Here is a 20,723-nt window from a genome sequence, read left to right as displayed (position 1 = left end):
ACAGGGATCGGCACCGATCATCAGGGTCACTGATCATCAGTGCCCTGATGATCGGTGCCCACCTGTGCCACACACAAGTTCCGCCCACTTGTGCCCAGCAATGCGCCCACCTGTGCCCAGCAATGCACCCACGTGTGCCCAGCAGTGCGCCCACCTGTGCCCAGCAATGCACCCACCTGTGCCCAACAGTGCGCCCACCTGTGCCCAGCAATGCACCCACCTGTGCCCACCTGTGCCCAGCAATGCACCCACCAGTGCCCACCTGTGCCGCCCACCTGTGCCCACCAGTGCCACCCATCAGTGCAGCCCAGCAGTGCTGCCAGTCAGTGCCACCAGTCAGTGCCCAGCGGTTGTGCCAGTCAGTGCCCAGCAGTGATGTCAGTCAGTGCCACCTATCAGTGCTGTCTATCAGTACCCTTTATCAGTGTCGCCTATCAGTGCCACCTATCTGTGACACCTCATTAGTGCTGCCCATCAGTGCCACCCATCAATGATGCCCAGCAGTGCCGCCGGTCAGTGCCTCCAGTTGGTGCTGTCAGTGCCGCTTATCAGTGCTCATCATTTCCTGCATATCAGTGCATCATCAGAGCCTCCTCATCAATGCTCACCAGTGCCGCCTCATCAGTGCTATCTATCTGTGCCGCCTCATCAATGCCCATCAGTGCTGCCTATCAGTGCAGCCTCACCAACGCACATCAAAGAAGAAATATTACCTGTTTGCAAAATTTTAGAATAGAAGCAAAGGAAACCTTTTATGTTTTTAATTTTTTGCTCTTTTTTTCATTTATAGTGCAAAAAATAAAACACCCAGTGGTGATTAAATACCACCAAAAAAAGCTCTATTTGTGTGAAAAAATCATAAAAATTGCATATGGTTACAGTGTTGCATGACCGCACAATTGTCTTTAAGTGCAACAGCACTGAAAGCTGAAAATTGTCCTGGGCAGGAAGGGGGTAGAAGTGCCCGGTAGGCAAGTGATTAATTCCAGTGTTGGCACTTTGAAATAAAAAAGTTGGTTTTGTGTTGCAGTTTGGGCACTCGGGCTCAAAAAGGTTCGCCATCACTGCCCTACAGTGTCAAATGTAATAATCAGAACTCTCCTTTTTATGAGTTAGTACTCCAAATATCTGCGTGGGTTTCCTCCGGGTACTCCGGTTTCCTCCCACACTCCAAAGACATTCTGGTAGGTGAATTGGCTCCTGTCTAAATCGCCCCTATTATGTGTATGTATGAATGTGAGTTAGGGACCTTAGATTGTACGCCCCTTGAGGGTTAGGGACTGATGTGAATGTACAACATATATGTAAAGCATTGCATACATTGACAGCGCTATAGAAGTACCTGAAATAAATAAATAACCATAAAAGATCAGAATGACATCATTGCAGCACAGCAATGACTGTGCACCTAAATGAGAACCAAGTTTTCTTGAGAAGTGCTGTTTTCTACCCATGGGACCTTCTACTTTATCTGTCTAAATTCCCTCTTCAGTGCTGTTTGAACTCAAATAGCCATTCCAGGTATTTAGATAAATGTCCAGAAAATGGCATATCTAAGATAAATATACCACAGCCATGTTTCTTAATTGAATTTTTACTGTTTTGTGGACTGTCTGCCAATTATCTAGTACTGCTGTGTGCACTGAACAGTTCTATGGGGTCATGTGACACTGCAGCAAAGACAGTTCCATAAAGCAAGTTCAGTATGCCTGTGCTAGTGCTCAGCTGGTGGAGGATGGCTTCCCGTGTCTTACAGCACATCCTTTGTCTTCTAAGGCTGTAATCCCCAGCCCGACACACATCCTTTTTATCACAGCATCACGCCTAAGAGGGCAGTCTGGACTACTAATCCTTGGTCTATCACCTCTAGGATGTTGCAGAGCTTAGTCTAGGAGATTTATGATGATGCATCCACTGCATGCTGGAGGATACGAGTTGTGAATATTGCTTTGTCTCATTCTCCATGTAACTCCTGCTCACTCTTGCGTTAACAGAGGGCACCGCAGAGCAAGCACGATGCTGGCAGCAGGGATGCAGAGAAGCCTCTTGATGCACAAGGAGGCACAGACATTGCCACCAGCAGCACCAGTGGAAATGGGCAGGTAAAGGAAATTTGTATTTTATGTTAATGCATTTATGTAAGTTGATGCAATTATGTATGTATCCTAAAATGTTGGTGTGTAGAACTGCTTATATGTGCTTAGGAAGAATTGTGTATATTTAAACCTATCTATAAGCAAAAATGTTATAAGTATATGTTTTGCTTCCAGACCTAGCAGTCATTCTGTAAATTATAGGAGCATTTGGAGCAAAAGCTGTGACAAAATCTGTAATTTTCTTGAGATAAAGATGCTGTACTGTCATTTCAATTGGAGCTGCAACTGAATGTCATGTGTTTAAGACTCGTACTGCTGCTTTTGTGTCTGAAAAAAATGAGGATCAGCATTAAACTGGTTTGTTTAGGCTCTTGTAATGAAGGAAATAAAACATAAGAGAGTGCTGAGTTGACCACATGACAGGTTACTGTCTGACATTCTCCTTTGTTGTTCCGTGGACAACTTCCAGACAAATTTTCTGTGCCTTTTGCTGCGTGTTTAGACACAGCATTATTGTTTCCCTTTTGAAGTGATGGCTCATAAAAGTGATACCTGCAGTTCTTTTACATACTAGCTATGTGTGCTTAGACCATCATGTACTTCAACTTTGTCAACAGTGCAAATCTAAGCTACTGTTTTATATTTACCCATGCTCATTTTACGTCTTGACAATTAACCCACTATAAGGTTCAATTCATAACTAAACATGTTTCATAGGTGAAGAACTTTTGTAACACGATGATTAAGATCATTTTAAAGGCTATGTTTGTAATTTAAATAAAAAATTAAATCATACTTACCTGCTCAGAGAGCCGTCACTTATCTCTTCTTTAGTGGGCCCTGCTCCTTCCTCCGGGTGCCCCTTTAGCAAGTTGTGTGCACTGGTGGGACCCATGTGTGCGAGCTCCCAAGCCGGGTGCGTGTGTATAGACACACTGTGCCTGTAAGCCACTCCCCGCTCCCTCCTGACAGGAGCTTGACAGATAGCAGCAGGAGCCTATGGCTCCCACAGATCTCAAGTCTCCTGTGAGTCCAGGAAGAGAAAGTGATGCTGCAGCCAGGACAGCGTTGGATTCGTGAGAGGAGTCAGGTGTTTAGGGAAAAAAAATGTTTAGCCTTTAGATCCACTCTTGAAGGCCTTGTGAAACCATATTTGACATTTGTATCTTCCACTTCAGTTGGTGCCAATTTGTGCTGCTCTCATCAATAGACAACTAATGTAATCTCACAATGACGATTGATTTGAAGGTAGCAATGTATATTAAGGGGCTGAAATCTGTATGCAAATGGTGCATTGCCTCTTTAACCACTTGCCTACCGGGCACTTTCACCCCTTTGCTGCCCAGGCCAACTTTCAGCGCTATCGCACTTTGAATGACAATTGCGCAGTCATGCAACGCTTTACCCATATGAAATTTTTAGCATTTTTTTTTTTTGAGACAGAGCTTTCTTTTGGTGGTATTTAATCACTACTGGGTTTTTTATTTTTTGATAAACCAAAAGCAACTGAAAATTTTGAAAAAAAAAATTTTATTCTTAGTTTCTGTTATAAAATTTTGTAAATGAATAATTTTTCTCCTTCACTGATGTGCGCTAATGAGGCTGCACTGATAGGCACTGATGAGGCACTGGTAGGTGGCACTGGTTGGCATTGACAGGCATCACTGGTGGGCATTGACAGGCATCACTGATGGGCACTGAAAGGCAGTACTCATATATGGCACTGATAGGTGGCACTGAAAGTCAGCTCAGATGGGCACTGATATGTGGCATTGATGTGCACTGATGGGCACTGACAGGTGTCATTGATGGGCACTGACAGGTGGCATTGATGGGCAATGACAGTTGGCACTGATGGATACTGACAGGTGGCACTGATGGGGCTACACTGGATTATCCTCCCTTTGAGGAATGCCGATTACCGGCTCTCCTCTCCTCACGAGCTGTCAGCGTGACAGCTCGTGAGGAGAGAAATGCCAGTAACCGGCATCTCCTTACATGCTACCAGCATGTACATGCTACTCATTTACATGCTATCAGCTGTGAGTGGACAGAGCTGATCACATGACAGAGCCGAAGTCATCGGCTCTTTCCGCTGATCGGTGATCCGCTGTGTCCTAGAGACACAGCGCACCACCGATCGCCGCGCTGTGCGCCCCGGAGGTGCGTGTGCATGGTTAGAGTGGAAGGACGTCATATGAGAACGAGAGAACCACCTTGCACCCATTATTTCCTTCTATTGCAGGTGGGAGGCGGTTAAACAGAAATGACAGGGTTACAACTTTTGGTACTGTTTGACAGATTTAACTTGCTGTTTACACACCGAGTCATCAGTACTTTGGCCTCACTGACAAGAATCGTGTGTGTGTGTGTGTCTGTCTGTCTGTCTGTCTGTCTGTCTGTGTCTGTCTGTGTTATATAAAACTTCTGCAAGCTGAAAATTATATATTTCACTAAGCATATAAAATAAATTATGCAGTATAAAATAAACATCAGGAAAAAATTAAATCACCTGATACATTTTGTATCAGGTGATTTAATTTTTTCACATCAGCAGGTAAGTCATGTCTAAAACTGTAGTGTAGTGTTAAAAAAAAGTTTCAAAAAATGAATGAATTGCATTGTTTATTACTGGGGTTCTTCTTGTTACTGTGCTAGAAAGAAGGCATGTTATATTTACATGACAGAAGTAGTTAAAGGTAAAAAAAAGATAAAATAAATCAACCTTTCATTGGTGCAGAATATTTAATTTGGTGATGTGTATTTTGTCAGTGTTCCTTCCTGTTGGAGGTGTGCCTGTAAAAAGGAAAAGGGCCATATGGCTTGTGAGGGGTATGGGAGGAAGCCTCTTCCTTCTTTGTGCAGGTCCACTCAGGCTTAGCTCATTATCAGGATGATGCTGGGAAGGTGTGGTCCTGTTTACAAATCTACAACTACAGGCGTCTTCAGGAAAGCAGTGCAGTAAGGCATGGGATTGTCAGACCAGTGACAGGTGAAGTTTGTATTGATATTGCATGTTGCCAATTAATTAAGCTCAATAATGTAAATTTTATTTCCAAATAAGGTAGACATTTACGTTATGTTAAAACTTACTGTTAAATGTCTCAAAAATATGCTTTATGATGTTAAAATGGAAAAAAAATGGGAAATATAAGGTAAAAATGTTCAGTATATCAGTGCTTTTAAATCAATGAATTACAGAATTGTATTTAGATGCTGTACAAGCAACCACAGATTTGGGTAGTTTGTAATGGTTACCGCTTTGTTTTGTTAGTGATGTTCTAATATCATTTGCTGCTCTCTTGTTTGAATAGTGTTTGGAGCCAGATGGCTGCTGGCTGGTATTCAGACCATTCATGGGTCATCTGGGGAATATCCTATTCTATGAGTGCTGCAGAGGTGGAGAAGGTTAATCACTGAGTGACTTAATGGATCAAGCTGTAATCCTTTCATACCCCTGAGATTGAGTCTGTATGTGTCTGTGTTTTGGAGTCCTAAATATTTTATGTTGTCCTGACAAGTGGCAGCGTTCTTCGATTTCTGTAGATAGTGGAGCCCAAACTTCGTTTTGGTGTCCAATATTATAGGGACTGAAATAAAGTCAGCAAAAAGGATAAGTTCACCTTTCAAGGTGTAACATGTAACGATACAAAAGGACCAGCCCCTGCTCCCTACCAATCCCCCATTTTGACACCTAGCAGGGGATCTTTTCCCCCCGCAAGTTGTCACATTTTAAAAAAAAATGTGGCCGTACAGGGCTTCACTCGCTTGGCTGCCTCACTCATTCACAGAGTTCTGTGAAAGGGAAAACTACAAGTCCCACTAGTCTTTCAAGCTGTCAGCTTGTAGTTATCAATGAACTACCATGGCGCTGTGGTATTTAATTGAGTCTTCCTGTTAGTGTATATTTGCTTGTTCGTACAAGCACACAGATACACTGACAGGTCTGCAGGTGTGCTGCATGGCACCAGCACTCAGCAGGTGCTTTACAGACTCCCAAAACATAAAATTGTAAATGTACATTTTTTTATCTGCAAAAAAAAGTTCATTTACAATTTTTTTGTAAAAAAGGTGAACTTCTCCTTTAACTACTTGTCAACCGCAGATAGCCGAATGACGGCTACACTGCAGCTGGCTAGTTTTGGGAGGGCGTCATATGACGTCCTCCCAGAACACGCTCTCCGACACGCCCCCGGCGATTTCCGTGATCGCTGTGTCCTACGGACACAGCTGATCACGTGATGTGGTAAAAGGCCAATCACAGCGGCCTTTTACCACGTGATCAGCCGTGTCCAATGACACGCTGATCACCGGGAAATGCAATTGCCGGATCTCGGCTTCACTTTCCTCACGCTGTCAGAGCGTGAGGAAAGTACTGCCGAGAACCGGCAGTTGTCAGAGCGGGGATCAGCACCGATCATCAGGGCACTGATGATTAGTGCCCTGATGATCGGTGCCCATCTGTGCCCAGCAGTGCCGCCCGATAGCTCCGCCCACCTGTGCCCAGCAGTGCACCCACCTGTGCCCAGCAGTGCCCACCAGTGCCACCCAGCAGTGCCACCTACCTGTGCCCAGAAGTGCCACCCACCTGTGCCCACTCACCTGTGCCCACCAGTGTCACCCACCTGTGCCCACCAGTGCCCATCAATGCAGCCTAGCACTGCTGCCACCAGTCAGTGCCCAGCGGTTGTGCCAGTCAATGCCTAGCTGTGCCCAGAAGTGCCACCCACCTGTGCCCACTTACCTGTGCGCCAGTCAATGCCTACCTGTGCCCAGAAGTGCCACCCACCTGTGCCCACTCACCTGTGCCCACCAGTGTCACCCACCTGTGCCCACCAATGCAGCCTAGCCCTGCTGCCTCCAGTCAGTGCCCAGCAGTGATGCCAGTCAGTGCCACCTATCAGTACCCATCATCAGTGCCGCCTATCCATGACACCTCATTAGTGCTGCCTATCAGTGCCGCCTATCCGTGCCACCTCATTAGTGCTGCCTATCAGTGCCCATCAGTGCTGCCTCATCAACGCACATCAGTGAAGGAGAAAAATTACCTGTTTGAAAATGTTTTCAAATTTTGCACACTTTTTGTTTATAGCGCAAAAAGTAAAGCGCCCAGCAGCGATTAAATACCACTAAAAGAAAGCTCTATTTGTGAGAAAAAAATTATAAAAATGTCATATGGGTATAATCTTGCATGGCCGCACAATTGTCAATCAAAGTGCGACAGTGCTGAAAGCTGAAAATTGGCCTGGTAAAGAAGGGGGTATAAGTGCCCGGTAGGCAAGTGGTTAAGCTGACCATACACTGATCTGTATTCAACCAGTTCAGCCAATTTTCGACTTGAAAAAAGTCAATGTCGAGTGGGGCTGACCACATATTGATTGAAGGGACATGCTAGAAAAAATTTCTCAATCAGCTGCTGCAGCCAATCAGTGTATGCCCAGCATAAAGTGGTATTAAAGTACCAAAACAAAATTAAATACTCACCCTCACGTATACGCACATACAAATGTAAAAGCACACACTGGGACGCCTACGCAGGAAACCGTCAATTGCGATACACATGTCACACATCACTGCGAACGCCAGAATGAGAGCAATAATTCTAGCACCAGACCTCCTCCATAATGCTAAACTGGTGACCTATAAGGAGCTTTTAAAATGTCGACCTATAGAAATTATAGGGTACTAAAGTTTGTTGCCATTTCATGAGTGCGCACAAATTTAACCACATGCCGCCCAGTCACTGTAGAATAGGGCGGCACGGCTGGGCAAAACCACGTTTTAAAACGTGTGTTTTTAAAACAGATAGGGGGCGCGCACAAGGCGCGCCGCCGCCCTACCTTTCCCGCCGATCGCGGCAGCGGATGTCAGTCGCTGGGTCACAGCCGGTCCTTACCGGCTATGTCCCGGCGATCAGCGGCAATCGCTGACAGAGAGCACAGCTGCAGTAGCTGTGCTTTCTGTCAGTTTCCTGACAGCTCCAGGACACGCTGATTGGGACAGAAGAGTTTATCTGTCCCGATTAGCGGTGTTCCCTGCAGTACACACCCCCGCCCCCTAGTAAAACACTCCCCTCACACAGTTAACCCTTTCTCTGAATAATAAAGTTAACCCCTTCCTCCCCAGTGCTATTAGTACAGTGTCAGTGTTTTTTTTTTTTTTTGCACTGATCACTGTATTGGTGTCACTGGGGATGTCAATGACCCCAAGTCAGTTCCCCCCCAGTGTCAGAATGTCCGCCGCAGTCCCGCCATAAGTCGCTGATCGCCGCCATAAGTCACTGATCGCCGCCATTATTAGTATAAAAAAAAATTAAAAATCCCAGTATCTTTCCCGCCATTTGTAAACGCTATAAATTTCACATAAACCAATTAATTTACATGTATTGGGGTTTTTTGTAGCAAAGACATATCGCAGTGTATGCATTTTGGCAGAAATTTATGACTTTGATTTTTAAATTTTTTTTTTTTACTGTACATGTTTTATAGCAAAAAGTCCAAAATATTGTTTTTTTTCCTCAAAATTGTCAGCCTTTTTTTTTTTATAGCGCAAAAAATAAAAACCGCGATCAAATACCACCAAAAGAAAGCTCAATTTGTGGGAAAAAAGGATGTAAATTTCATTTATGTACCGTATTGCATGACCGCGCAATTGTCCGTTAAACTAGCGCAGCGCTGTATAGCAAAAAAAATGACGTAAATTGCAGTGTCTATACCATAGTTTGTAGACGCTATAACTTTCACACAAAGCAATTAATATACTTTTTTGGGGATTTTTTTTTACCAAAAACATGTAGCAGAATACATTTTGGCCTAAATTTATAACTAACTTTGAGTTTACTATATATTTTTTATAGCTGAAAGTAAAAAATATTGTTTTTCTTCAAAATTTTTGGTCTTTTTTTGTTTATAGCGTGAAAAATAAAAAGCGCACAGGTGATCAAATACCACCGAAAGAAAGCTCTATTTGTGTGAAAAAAGGATGTAAATTTCGTTTGGAAGCAGCATTGCATGACCGCGCAATTATCAGTTGAATTAGTGCAGCGCAGAGTAGCAAAAAGAGGCCTGGTCATTAAGGGGGGTAAATCCTCAGGAGGGCAAGTGGTTAAGGTTTGACAAGTAATATTTTTATTTACTCGCAACCTAATCTTATATATTTTACAAAAAAAATAGGGTAATTTTATTACTTTTTTGTGCCCTAAAATTAAATTACTTGTATTTTTTACTAAAATTTTGCAGTAAAATCATGCAAAAAAAAAAAAAATGGAACTACCACTATTTTATTCTCTAGGGTAATGTAATCTTCAGGCCTAAAATGATTTTTTAAATGTGTGCACAAAACGCAAAAACGGCTCTGGCAGTGAAAGGAATTAAAATGTAAGCCTGACCCACCCTTTCCTGAACAGCAGCCAATCGTTGTTCATCACACTGCAAGGTCTCTCCCCTCCCTGCTAGTCCCCGGGTGCAGTGCTGGAGAGAGGCAATGAGGTGAGGAGAAAAACAGCGCAATGTGAAAAATATTACACTTTTAAGTTTCCATAAAGCCTCTTTTGTTTTTAAAAGCCTCAGTAGATTGTCATGAGGGACAAGTAGATTTGGGCCCCAATTTTAGTCCCTGGACAAGTAGTTTTTTGAAAAATGTCCACATCTCTGAACTACTACCAGTCCAAGCCAATTCTGACATTTCTCTCATACATGTAAAATTAAGCATTTGTTTGCTAGAAAATGACTTGGAACCCACAAACATTATCTATTATTTTAAGCAGAGGCCTTGGAGATTAAAATGGTTATTGATGCAATTTTGTATGTCATGCAATATTTGCACAGCAGTTTATCAAACTCAACTTTTCAGGAAAAAATTCACTTAAATGAATTTTAGTGCACACAATATAATACCCAATTTTTTTTTCGTAAAAAGATTTTACGGCGAGTAGATACCCAACATGTCACATACACCTGTGGAATGGAACCAAATTACGATACCTAAAAATCTCCATAGGCATGCTTTAAAAGTCCTTACAGGTTACCAGATTGGACTTACACAGGAGGTCTTGCACTAGAATTATTGCTCTAACTCTGACATTCACAGAGATACCTCACGTGTGGTGCGATCACCATTTAAATATGTGTACAGGACCTACGTGCATGTTTGCCTGTGCGTGAGCATGGGGGGACGGGTGCTTTACCTTTTTTTTTTTTTCTTTTTTTTTCTTTTAAGCTTTACCTTAAGTTTTTGTTTTGATCAATTTTATTGCTACCACAAGGGATGAAACAACTTCCCTTGTAATAGCATGGGCAATGACAGGTCTGCTTTATGGAAAGGTCTGGGGTCTGTTAGAAACCCGTACCTCTCTTCTGGCCTCCAAATCATCTGATCAAACCGAGGAATGTTTGATCAGCTCCTTTCACAGGCTGGTAATGTCAGTTCCTTTCACTATGTCTTGGGCATTGGATGCAGGCGGCCACAATGTTGCCAGGCTCCCCAATGGGATGGGGGACCCCCTTCTGCCACCTGTAAATGTGATTCAGTGGTTGTATAGCCACTCACATTACCTTTACTTTGTAGGAAATCACCAACCCTAACAAATGATAGCTCGATCATGGCTGCAGCTGCAGTTTCCTGTTTGAGGATGTACAGGTACATCCTAATGTTACTATGGTAACATTGTACTACTTTGATCATAGTGAAATATGAAAACAAAATCTTAAAAAAAGAAAAAAAATGTAATGAAAAAACTAAAAAAAAATATATTTTTTTTTTCATACTGTCACCAGTCAGTGTCCCTGATCACCGCCATGCCAGTTATATGATGACGTTGTACTGCACTGGTGACAGTATGTAAAAAAAAAATAGTGAAACTAATTTTTTTAATTTTTTAATTTTCCGAAAAATGATGACAAAAAAAATACAACTTCAAAAAACTCGACGTGCCTCTTATGAAGTACGTCGGACTGTCTACTCTGCAAAAAGGGGTCATTTGGGGATATCTGTACTATTCTGACATTCTTGGACCTCAAGAAATTAGATTGGCTGTCAGTACTTCAGGATTGATCAATATTCAGATCTATACCATAGTTTGTGAACTCTATAACTTTCCTACAAACTAAAAAATACATCCTAATTTGGGTTATTTTCACCAAAGACATGTAGCAGAATACATCTCGGCCTAAATTTATGAAGAACAATTATTTATTTGCAAACTTTTATAACAGAAACAAAGAAAACCCTTTTTTTTTCAAAATTTTTGGTCTTTTTTTGTTAGCAAAAAATAAAAACCCCAGTGGTGATTACCACCAAAAGAAAGCTCTAGTTGTGTGAAGAAAATGATAAAATTTTAGTTTGGGTACAAAGTTGTATGACTGCGCAATTGTCATTCAAAGTGTGAGAGCGCTGAAAACTAGCCTGGGCAGGAAGGGGGTAAAATAGCCCGGTATTGAATTGGTTAATATAGAATCTCTTACATTGGACTTATGCATTCTGTGGACAGGAGTGGCTTTTTTGTAACTTTTCCTCTAAAGAGTAGCTTCTCCTTGGTCATTGCAGTTGAATTGTACATTTCTTTGGTGATTGTAGAGATTTAATTTGTCAACACAATGCAGTGATAAATTTATATTTCAGTGGTGCCTTTCATAAGATCTTAAGTCTTGAGTTTATTATTGCTTCAGGGAATGCATCCTGTTCACTTTTTCTTCTTGCTGTATGTTTATAGGGAACAACTCCTCGAGTGGATCATGATACTGCCAGTGTTATGAGTTCTAACAGTAGCTATTCCGTTCCTCGAAGACTGACTAGTCACCTGGGTACCAAGGTAAATATAGATTTCCTTTAGTGGTTATGATAATTTTTTCGGAAGCAGCACATACTGGGGGAGTGCTGATCCTGATTACACAAGGGTTTTTTTATATCGTAAAGTGGTTCTAAAGGTACAGGTTTTTTACCTTTTGTGCATTATATTGGATGATGTGAGGACCTCAAAAAGAGGAGGTTCGTTGCTGCTCTGTGCAAAACCATTGTACAGAGCAGGTAAGCATAACATGGCTGTTATTTAAGAAATACCTTTAGAATCACTTTAATGCAGAAAATGCACCAAGGTAAAAAAAAACCTTAAGTCTTTAGAACCACTCTTATAGTCCTAAAAATGTCTAGTTCACAATCATAAATACTGTGTGTGATCATTCATCTGCATTAAATAATCATTTACCGGATGAAATAATTATTTTCTATTATGTCATTATTTTATATCACAAAGTGTTATTTTATTACTATCTTAAAGGGCTTCTTTTTCACTTTTCCTCAGTAGACCGCTTTAAAAATTAGATCTCACCAGCCAGAAAGTAGTGCTAGTTTAAAGTGTGATAACCTATGTGGTAATATTTGTGAATTGGCATTTTCATTGATTTTGTCATAGCAGCTGTTAAAATGTTATAATAGCACAAGTAGTAGTAAAACACTACTTACAGAGGAGGCTAAATAAAGCATGTTATGAGCTCTTGTGAATTGAGTCTTTAAAGATATGAGTTATGTAGGGAGCAGTAAGAAGAAAATAACTGCTGAAAAAGATTTAAAAAAAAATACCTGCTGTATTTCACAGAGCAAAGGTGTTGCTGTTGTGTACAGCCATGTGTCACATATTCTGCATATATTCCTGAAAGTATGTTCTTGCAAAGGCACTTGCTTTTATTATGCACCTTTATTCAGAGTAAGCTGTTTGTATGTCATACAGCATTGTCTTTTTATTGCATGCTTCCAATCTATTCTTCTCATGTTACGTGTCCCAAAATAAACTGAAAATGACTAGTTTGCTGACTGTTGTCTTCCTGTCTCTGCATCTTGAGTTCCAGGCAAAAAAAAGGCTGCAAATCGATAACTAAGATCCTGCCCTGGCAAGGGCAGATTATTTTACATAGTGCTATGCAGGGTGTTGTACTATAGGATAGTTTGATATTCATTTCTCTCATTGCCCTTGTGGTCTCAGAAAGTGGAGAAATGAACAGGTATTAGTTTAACTTTTGTAGTGGATTTCTGTTTCATGTCCCTCTGCATAGTTAAACAGAGAAGTTCTTATCTTTTTTTTTTTTTCTCTCCTCTGGTACGCAGTAATGTCTTACTGTGCAGACATTCTCTATCTTCTGATCAATAGTAAACTGTTGGGGCTATATAAATCCTTTATAATAATAAATCGGCTAAGATGGTGTTTCACATATCATGACAACATCAGCCAGGTTGTGAACGGTAAGTTTCTTAGCTTGTAGATCTGGGTAAGTCTGGGTACATTACACACGCACACGCGCACCCTTCAACTTTGCCTTTGAACATAGGATGACAAAATAGGGAAACATCCCATGTATCTGAAAGCGTTAGAATTCTTTTCTTATGGGAACCTTCTATGCACTCTTACAATATAAACATCTCATTACAGGTGGAGATGGTATATTCGCTTCTTTCTATGCTGGGTACTCATGATAAGGATGATATGTCCCGTACACTACTAGCTATGTCAAGTTCCCAGGACAGTTGTATAGCTATGCGCCAATCAGGATGTCTTCCCCTTCTCATCCAATTACTACATGGAAATGATAAGGACTCCGTTCTGTTGGGGAACTCCCGAGGAAGTAAAGAGGCCAGAGCTCGTGCTAGTGCTGCTCTTCACAATATCATTCATTCCCAACCTGATGACAAGAGAGGGCGAAGAGAGATCCGGGTTTTACACCTCTTAGAGCAGATCCGAGCCTATTGTGAGACATGCTGGGAATGGCAAGAAGCACATGAGCAAGGCATGGACCAGGACAAAAATCCAAGTAAGCAAGATATATGTTTCTGTTGGTAACTTTGTTCTTTATCTTCTTGCAATACTAATACATTTTGTATGGAGGTTACAAATAATCATTGTTTTCCTGATCTTATGTGTTTGTCTTTTGTGTAAATATAGTGTAATTCTTATAAATGCAAAGTGTAGCGCTAAATAAATACTAAACATAAATTAAATAGTGACACACTAAATCCCCCTATAATGCACATGAAGGGATACAGACACAATTGTGCAACTCGTGAATTCCCTCTATGGGAATATAACAAGTGCAAGTGATAAATGGTGTCATAAAATACAATGGTGAATAACACACAAAAAAATCAATAAATCATAAAGCATAAATCATCATAAGCCAGTCCACACACGGTGTAAATATAAATATATATCCAATGATGGTGCTCCAACTCAATCTTCATGCAAGTGACTGTGTATGTGTCCAATACGTGATAATCCTACAGTGGCAAAAATGCCCCCTAACCTCCTTACATCAACCCCACAGGGTCAGCTCGCTCAAAGGATTACACCAATCCTATTACGGGCAGATTCCTCACAGGCTCCCCTCAGGGTAGTAAGCGCTCCTCACTCCAAGCCTCCGTAAGGTGCACAGCAAACCTCTAACCGGATCATAAATAAACAAGAAGATCTTCCATAGTGTAATCTATTTAATTCATCTTTCATATACATAAACATTTAAAATGCCCACTCACATGTTCTTTCTTCTCTGTACAGCACTCAGTCACCTCATGCTAGAGGTGTACTCCATGGGTATCACAAAGGTGTTCCAATATGGCCCCCACGCCGGAAGTGACGTCACAGCGCACCTGTAAATACCTCCTTGCGTACCGAAGCGTTGCGTCACGCTTCACACGTGACTTCCAATCAACAAAATGGGGGCGGAACTCCGGCGGCCATTTTGTTGCAGTCCGCTCCTTCGGTTTCCAAATATACTGTTGCGGTGACACATTAAACCAAAAGATAATCCAAAAATGGATCAATACTGACTGCAATAAAAAATACCCAAAAAACTCTTAAACCCACTATTCTCCATAATATCCTTACTAAAAAAAGTACCAATCAATATTAACAGGGGCAAAATAAAAATCCCATGGCTTAATACCACCTACCAAAAAGGATGATAGACTATATCTCCCAACCCTCCTATAGATATTATGGATAAATAAGCACTCACCCCCACATAAATCTGAACCATAATAGATAACACTAACCCATACATATCAATAAATCCCAATCAGTAATTTTATTAATATACATTAAAAATAAAATTATAATTAAAACACCCCCAACTACACATGAACATATAGACTCAAATGAATAGAGTCACGGGACATCACGATAAAAAGAAAAAATCCCTTAATAATACATACCCATGTAGACACCCATAACATTTGGTTTACACAAAATATACTAAACCAAATATATAAATAAAATATTAGTAAAATCTAGTAGTCCATAAATATCTAAAATAAGCATATACAAGACAGATCACTACATATATAAACATATGAATGTAAAATAAATACAACAATGCCAGATGGTAATGTAAATAAACAATCAGCACTCTACTCCTAAAAATCACTAATAAAACAATTTAAGTCAAAGTCCACGTTCAGGCCTCTAGGGACCTGCGTTCTCATATCATATATCCACCTGGACTCTGTTTTGCTAAGGTAACGTATCTTATTACTCCCTCTCCAGTGGCCTTTATATTTCTCTATGCCCCAAAAACGTAATGAGGAGGGGTCTTTATTATGGTAAGCCAAAAAATGTCTGGGCACACTGTGCTTGGGAAACCCCTTTTTTAATATTCTGCACATGCTCACGCAATCGCTTCCATAGTGGTCTCTTTGTCCTCCCCACATACTGAAGACCACATGAGCACTCCAAACAATATACCACCCCCTCAGTCCTACATGAAATAAAATCCTGAATAATGAACTCCCTTCCTGTGGTATTGGCTCGAAAAGATTTAATCTTCTTATTACTTCCTTTCCTTTCTTTACATACGTACCAATTCCTACAAGGGAAGAAACCTTTGTAATCTAGAAACGTCACCCCCTTAATAATACCAGGTGGATCCATCACATTTCTAACCACCCTGGTTCTAATAGTAGGTGCCTTCCTATATGTAAATTTGGGACGATCTGAGAAGATATTATTCAAAATAGGGTCCGCTTTTAAAATAGGCCAATGCTTCCTAAAAAATTTTTCAACCAATTTATAATGTATATTAAAATCTAAAATTATGGCTAACTGGTCCTTATCCCTATTCTCTTTAGCCTTATCTCTAAGAAGTATGGATCTGTCCATTTCATCCACATCCTTCATTCCTTTTCCAATGTATTCTTGTGAATATCCTTTTTTCTCAAACCTCTCCCCAATGACTTTGACCTGTTCTATATAATCATCTTTCAATGTGCAATTCCTACGTAAACGGACAAACTGTCTAGGGGAATGTACCCGTTCTGGTCCACCCCTTTAAAATAAGTTTTTGTGATAAGTCCTGATTCAGCACTAATACTCAAATACAAAAAATTAATGGACTTATTGCTGCTCTCCCAAGAGAATACAATGTTTCTATTATTTTCTTTCAGAAAATGAAGGAATTCCTGTAAGGACTCCATACTCCCTCTTCACACTATAAAGTCATCATCAATATATCGTTTATACAGTACTAATTCCTCCCGATGTTGTGAATAGACCATCTCCTCCTCTCAATGTGCCATAAATAAATTCGCCGCACTGGGAGCAAATCTTGCTCCCATGGCGACACTTTTAATCTGTTGAAAAAAACCTTTTTCCCATGCCAAAAATAGTTATGTGATAAGCTAAAATCAAAGGCACTCAATTAAAAATTTTCTTTGCTTCCAGAATAAATCACTAAAAACTCGTGGATTCAATAGCCTCTTCACGTCCTATTATCGTATACAGGGATACGACATCTCTCCACTCCAAAGAGTTCTACCCCGCTGCCACTTGAAGCCCCCCCCCCCCCGGTGCCAGAGGCAAACTGAACTGCCCACCCTCATTAGCCAGAAACAGTGGAAAGCTGCTGCACACTAGATATATCACAAAAGTTTTTTTGTTTATTGTTTAAACCATCCATAAAGATGCCAATGATTGTCCCTGCCCTAGGACTGCCCCTTGACACATTTCACCCAATCAGAGCTTAATTGTAGAGATGGGGAAGGGCCAAGAGGAGTTTGTCTTATATAAAATACTTATTGCTAATTGAGACACCTGGTGCATCTTAAAGTACAATTCCGTCTTTACACACGTTAAAAAAACATTTTAGGCCTGAAGATTGCATAAAACTCCTAAAACATATATTTTCTGAAAGCAGACACCCTAGATAATGAAATAGTGGTAGTTCCAATTTTTGTTACATGATATTACTGCAAAGATCTAGGAAATGCAAAATTTCACTGAAAAATGCACTAAAGTTAATTTTAGGGAACACAAAAGAAATTTACCCAATTTTTTGGTAAAGTATGAAAGATGAGGTTGTAAATAAATATAAATAAATAAATTGATACCAAATGTGTGAAATGCAACAAACTTCAGTAGCCTATATTTTCCATAGGCAATGCTTTAAAAGCCCCCTATAGGTCATCTGTTTAGCATTACGCAGGAGCTCTGCTGCTAAAATTATTACTCTCACTCTGGCGTGTGCAGTGATATTTAACGTGTATTGCAGTCAACATTTACTTAGGCACCCACAAAGTGTTTGTTTGTGCATGTATGTAGGGGTGGGGAGGCTCAAAAACCTTTTTTGGGGGAGGGTGAAGTATATGTGCTTGGGTGTAACTTTTTTTTTTTTTTTAATTACATAGGTGACAAAATGGGAGGGGTCGTGGGAGGGGGTGTTGATGGAAAGGAAAAGGGTGGAGGATGATTTGGGAAAGATTGGGAGGGCTGGAAGGAAGGCGTGTGGGGGGGGGGGTGTAGTCCTAGGGCACAGACTGTCATTGCCTTGCTTGTGGATGGTTCAAATAATAAACCAATACTTGTTTAGGTGAACGCCATCAGACCGAACAGGCGTTAAGGAAAATCTCCTTTATGCGGGGACACAGTATTTAAAACCTAAGAGATGTTCTAACTTTCCTACATGCTGTCCAAAAAAAAAAAATTTGGAAGTTGCACTTCAAAGGATGAGTTCTTACCAAACATTTCAATTCTGTGTGCACAGTGTGACTATTCTGGTACCAATGTCACTGTTCTTGCCTGGATCCTCCACGGTGAAAACAAAATGCAACAAGAGCCAGATAGCTGTGTAGCAATATTATAGTGCCTATGATAAGGGCTAGAGTTTGGAACTCAATGGTAACCACCACTGTGAGAATGTAACATTCCAATTGAGGAGCGTACAACCTCTCAGATTTCACTGTCAAAGTGACAACTCCAAGATTCCCCTAGTGACTGAGAATGCAGTTTCTGACCATGTAACTATGACATGGGGTTGATGACAGACAAAAATAAGTTAAAAATGTCCATACCTGAGCAGGATGTTTATTTACCAAATTAAAGCCTTGTATGCCCTTAAAATGTATTATCACCTTTGCAGTCAAATTTGAGGATCCCTCTGTATGTCTGTGTTCCCATTCACGCGGCATACCTAAAAAAAAAAAAAAAATTGTTTCCTTTCTAGTTGTTTCTTTTATGAGCAGATTTAAACATAGAACTCTATGGGCAGCTTCAGCTGGTTTGAAAAGATGACATTGTGAAGATGGACAGAAGTAGGATCTTTTTTTTTAAAAGTGCAATAACTTACAATGCAGAACCTAAGCTCTGAGATTTAACCCTATGTTTTAAACTGATAATCAGATCTGCCAGCACAGTACAAACGGGTTAATTATGTTAAACTTTACTCCACGTGTTAATGGGAACAAATGTAAAATAGGTGTTTATCCAAATTTTGTTGCAAAGGTAGAAACATGTTAAAACAGCTTTGTATCTACTGTCCATTGAGGGACACAGCTTGAAGATAATTAGGCAGCTTAGGTTTTACTGCTGCCTACAGGAGAAATAGACACTAGGCACATAGAAAACTTAAGGCCAGTCCCCTTGAAGCTGTAACTTTATACACCTGCCAATTTGAGCTTAGTGTCTTTAGAAGAATTGATGTCTCTTTCCTTTCTGCAATATTTGTTGCTTGAATTGAAAGATTGTTTTCAACTATTAACAGCTACTGGTAGTTTCATGTTGGATATTGGAAATCCTGGGATGAATCCAGTCCATCAAGTATACTGATGTTCTCTCTGTGATGGTCCTACAGTTGACGGTGACTACTTGTGTGTTCCAGTTAACACAGATCAGGCCAATTTATTTGGGGATTCGTTGAAGAGTATCGGGACCAGAGCTGTGGCTATATACCTGTCCTTGTCTCTAAAGACTCACTTTTGTAATTGGCTGTTGGAGGCCTCTTGTTTTGCTAAGGATTATTCCTCATAGTGTACCTGAGTTTTTTTTGTTTTTTCCCCGTGTATGTGCTGATCATAACAGAAATGGTTGTACCTGTGCACAGCATGAGGAGCACAGTAAAACTTCCTGTGTGCTTATACAGTGAGGAACAGAAGTATTTGAACAACCCGCGATTTTGCAAGTTCTCCCACTTAAAAATGGAGGGGTCTGAAATTCACATTGTAGGTGCATTCCCACTCTGAGAGACTTGAAAAAAAAAATTCAGGAAATCACATTGTATGATTTTTAAAGAATTTATTTGTCTTGCACTGCTGAACATAAGTATTTGAACACCTAAGAAACAGCAAGAATTCTGGCTCTCAAATACCTGTTACTGTGTCTTTAAAAAGTCCACCTCTACTCCACTCATTAATCTAACTTAGTAGCACCTGTCTGAGCTCTTTAAAGACACCTGTCCACCCCACGGTCAGATGCCAACTGCTACCATGGGCAAGAGCAAAGAGCTGTCAAAAGACACCAGAGACAAAATTGTGGACCTCCACAAGGCTGGAAAGGGCTTACGGGGGCAATTGCCAAGCAGCTTGGTGAAAATAGATCAACTGTTGGAGCAATTGTTAGACAATTGAAGAGGCTATAGACGACTGTCAGTCTCCCTCGGACTGGGGCTCCATGCAAGATCTCACCTCGTGGGGTATCACTGATGATAAGAAAGGTGAGGAATCAGCCCAGAACTACAAGGGAGGAGCTGGTCAATGACATGAAGAGAGCTGGGACCACAGTTTCAAAGGTCACTGTCGGTAGAACACTACGCTGTCATGGTTTCAAATCATGCATTGCATGGAAGGTTCCCCTGTTCAAGTCATCATGTCCAGGCCCGTCTGAAGTTTGCCAATGACCATCTGGATGATCCAGAGGAGGCATGGGAGAAAGTCATGTGGTCAGATGAGACCAAAGTAGAACTTTTTGGTCTAAACTTCACTCGTCGTGTTTGGAGGAAAAAGGATGAGTTGCATCCCAAGAACACCATCCCTACTGTGAAGCATGGGGGTGGTAACATCATGCTTTGGGGGTGCTTTTCTGCGAAGGGGACAGGACGACTGCACTGTATTAAGGAGAGGATGAATGGGGCCATTTATTGTGAGATTTTGAGCAACAACCTCCTTCCCAGTCAGAGCATTGAAGATGGGTCATGGCTTGGTCTTCCAACATGACAACGACCCGAAGCACACAGCCAGGATAACCAAGGAGTGGCTGCGTAAGCAGCATATCAAGGTTCTGGAGTGGTCTAGCCAGTCTCCAGACCTAAATCCAATAGAACATCTTTGGAGGGAGCTGAAACTCCGTGTTGTTCAGCGACAGCCCCGAAACCTGACAGATCT

The 20,723-nt window shown here is 41.0% G+C and overlaps 1 protein-coding gene across 1 annotated transcript in view; it reads left to right on the top strand.

Moving 5' to 3' along the window:
• The window catches only part of APC (APC regulator of Wnt signaling pathway), a 153,912-nt gene that overhangs the window by 99,125 nt on the left and 34,064 nt on the right, over positions 1-20,723 (top strand). The window contains exons 8-10 of the mRNA XM_089684736.1: positions 1,995-2,102; positions 11,806-11,904; positions 13,516-13,894. Coding sequence (XP_089540862.1) covers positions 1,995-2,102; positions 11,806-11,904; positions 13,516-13,894 — 586 coding nt within the window. The remainder of the gene's footprint in view (positions 1-1,994; positions 2,103-11,805; positions 11,905-13,515; positions 13,895-20,723) is intronic.

The sequence above is a fragment of the Staurois parvus genome, unplaced genomic scaffold, assembly GCF_062004578.1.
Source record: "Staurois parvus isolate SC_StPar_1 unplaced genomic scaffold, SC_StPar_1.0 ptg000354l, whole genome shotgun sequence".
NCBI lineage: Eukaryota > Metazoa > Chordata > Amphibia > Anura > Ranidae > Staurois > Staurois parvus.
The sequence above is the reverse complement of the archived record's forward strand: the minus strand, read 5'-3'. Positions and strand labels throughout refer to the sequence as shown.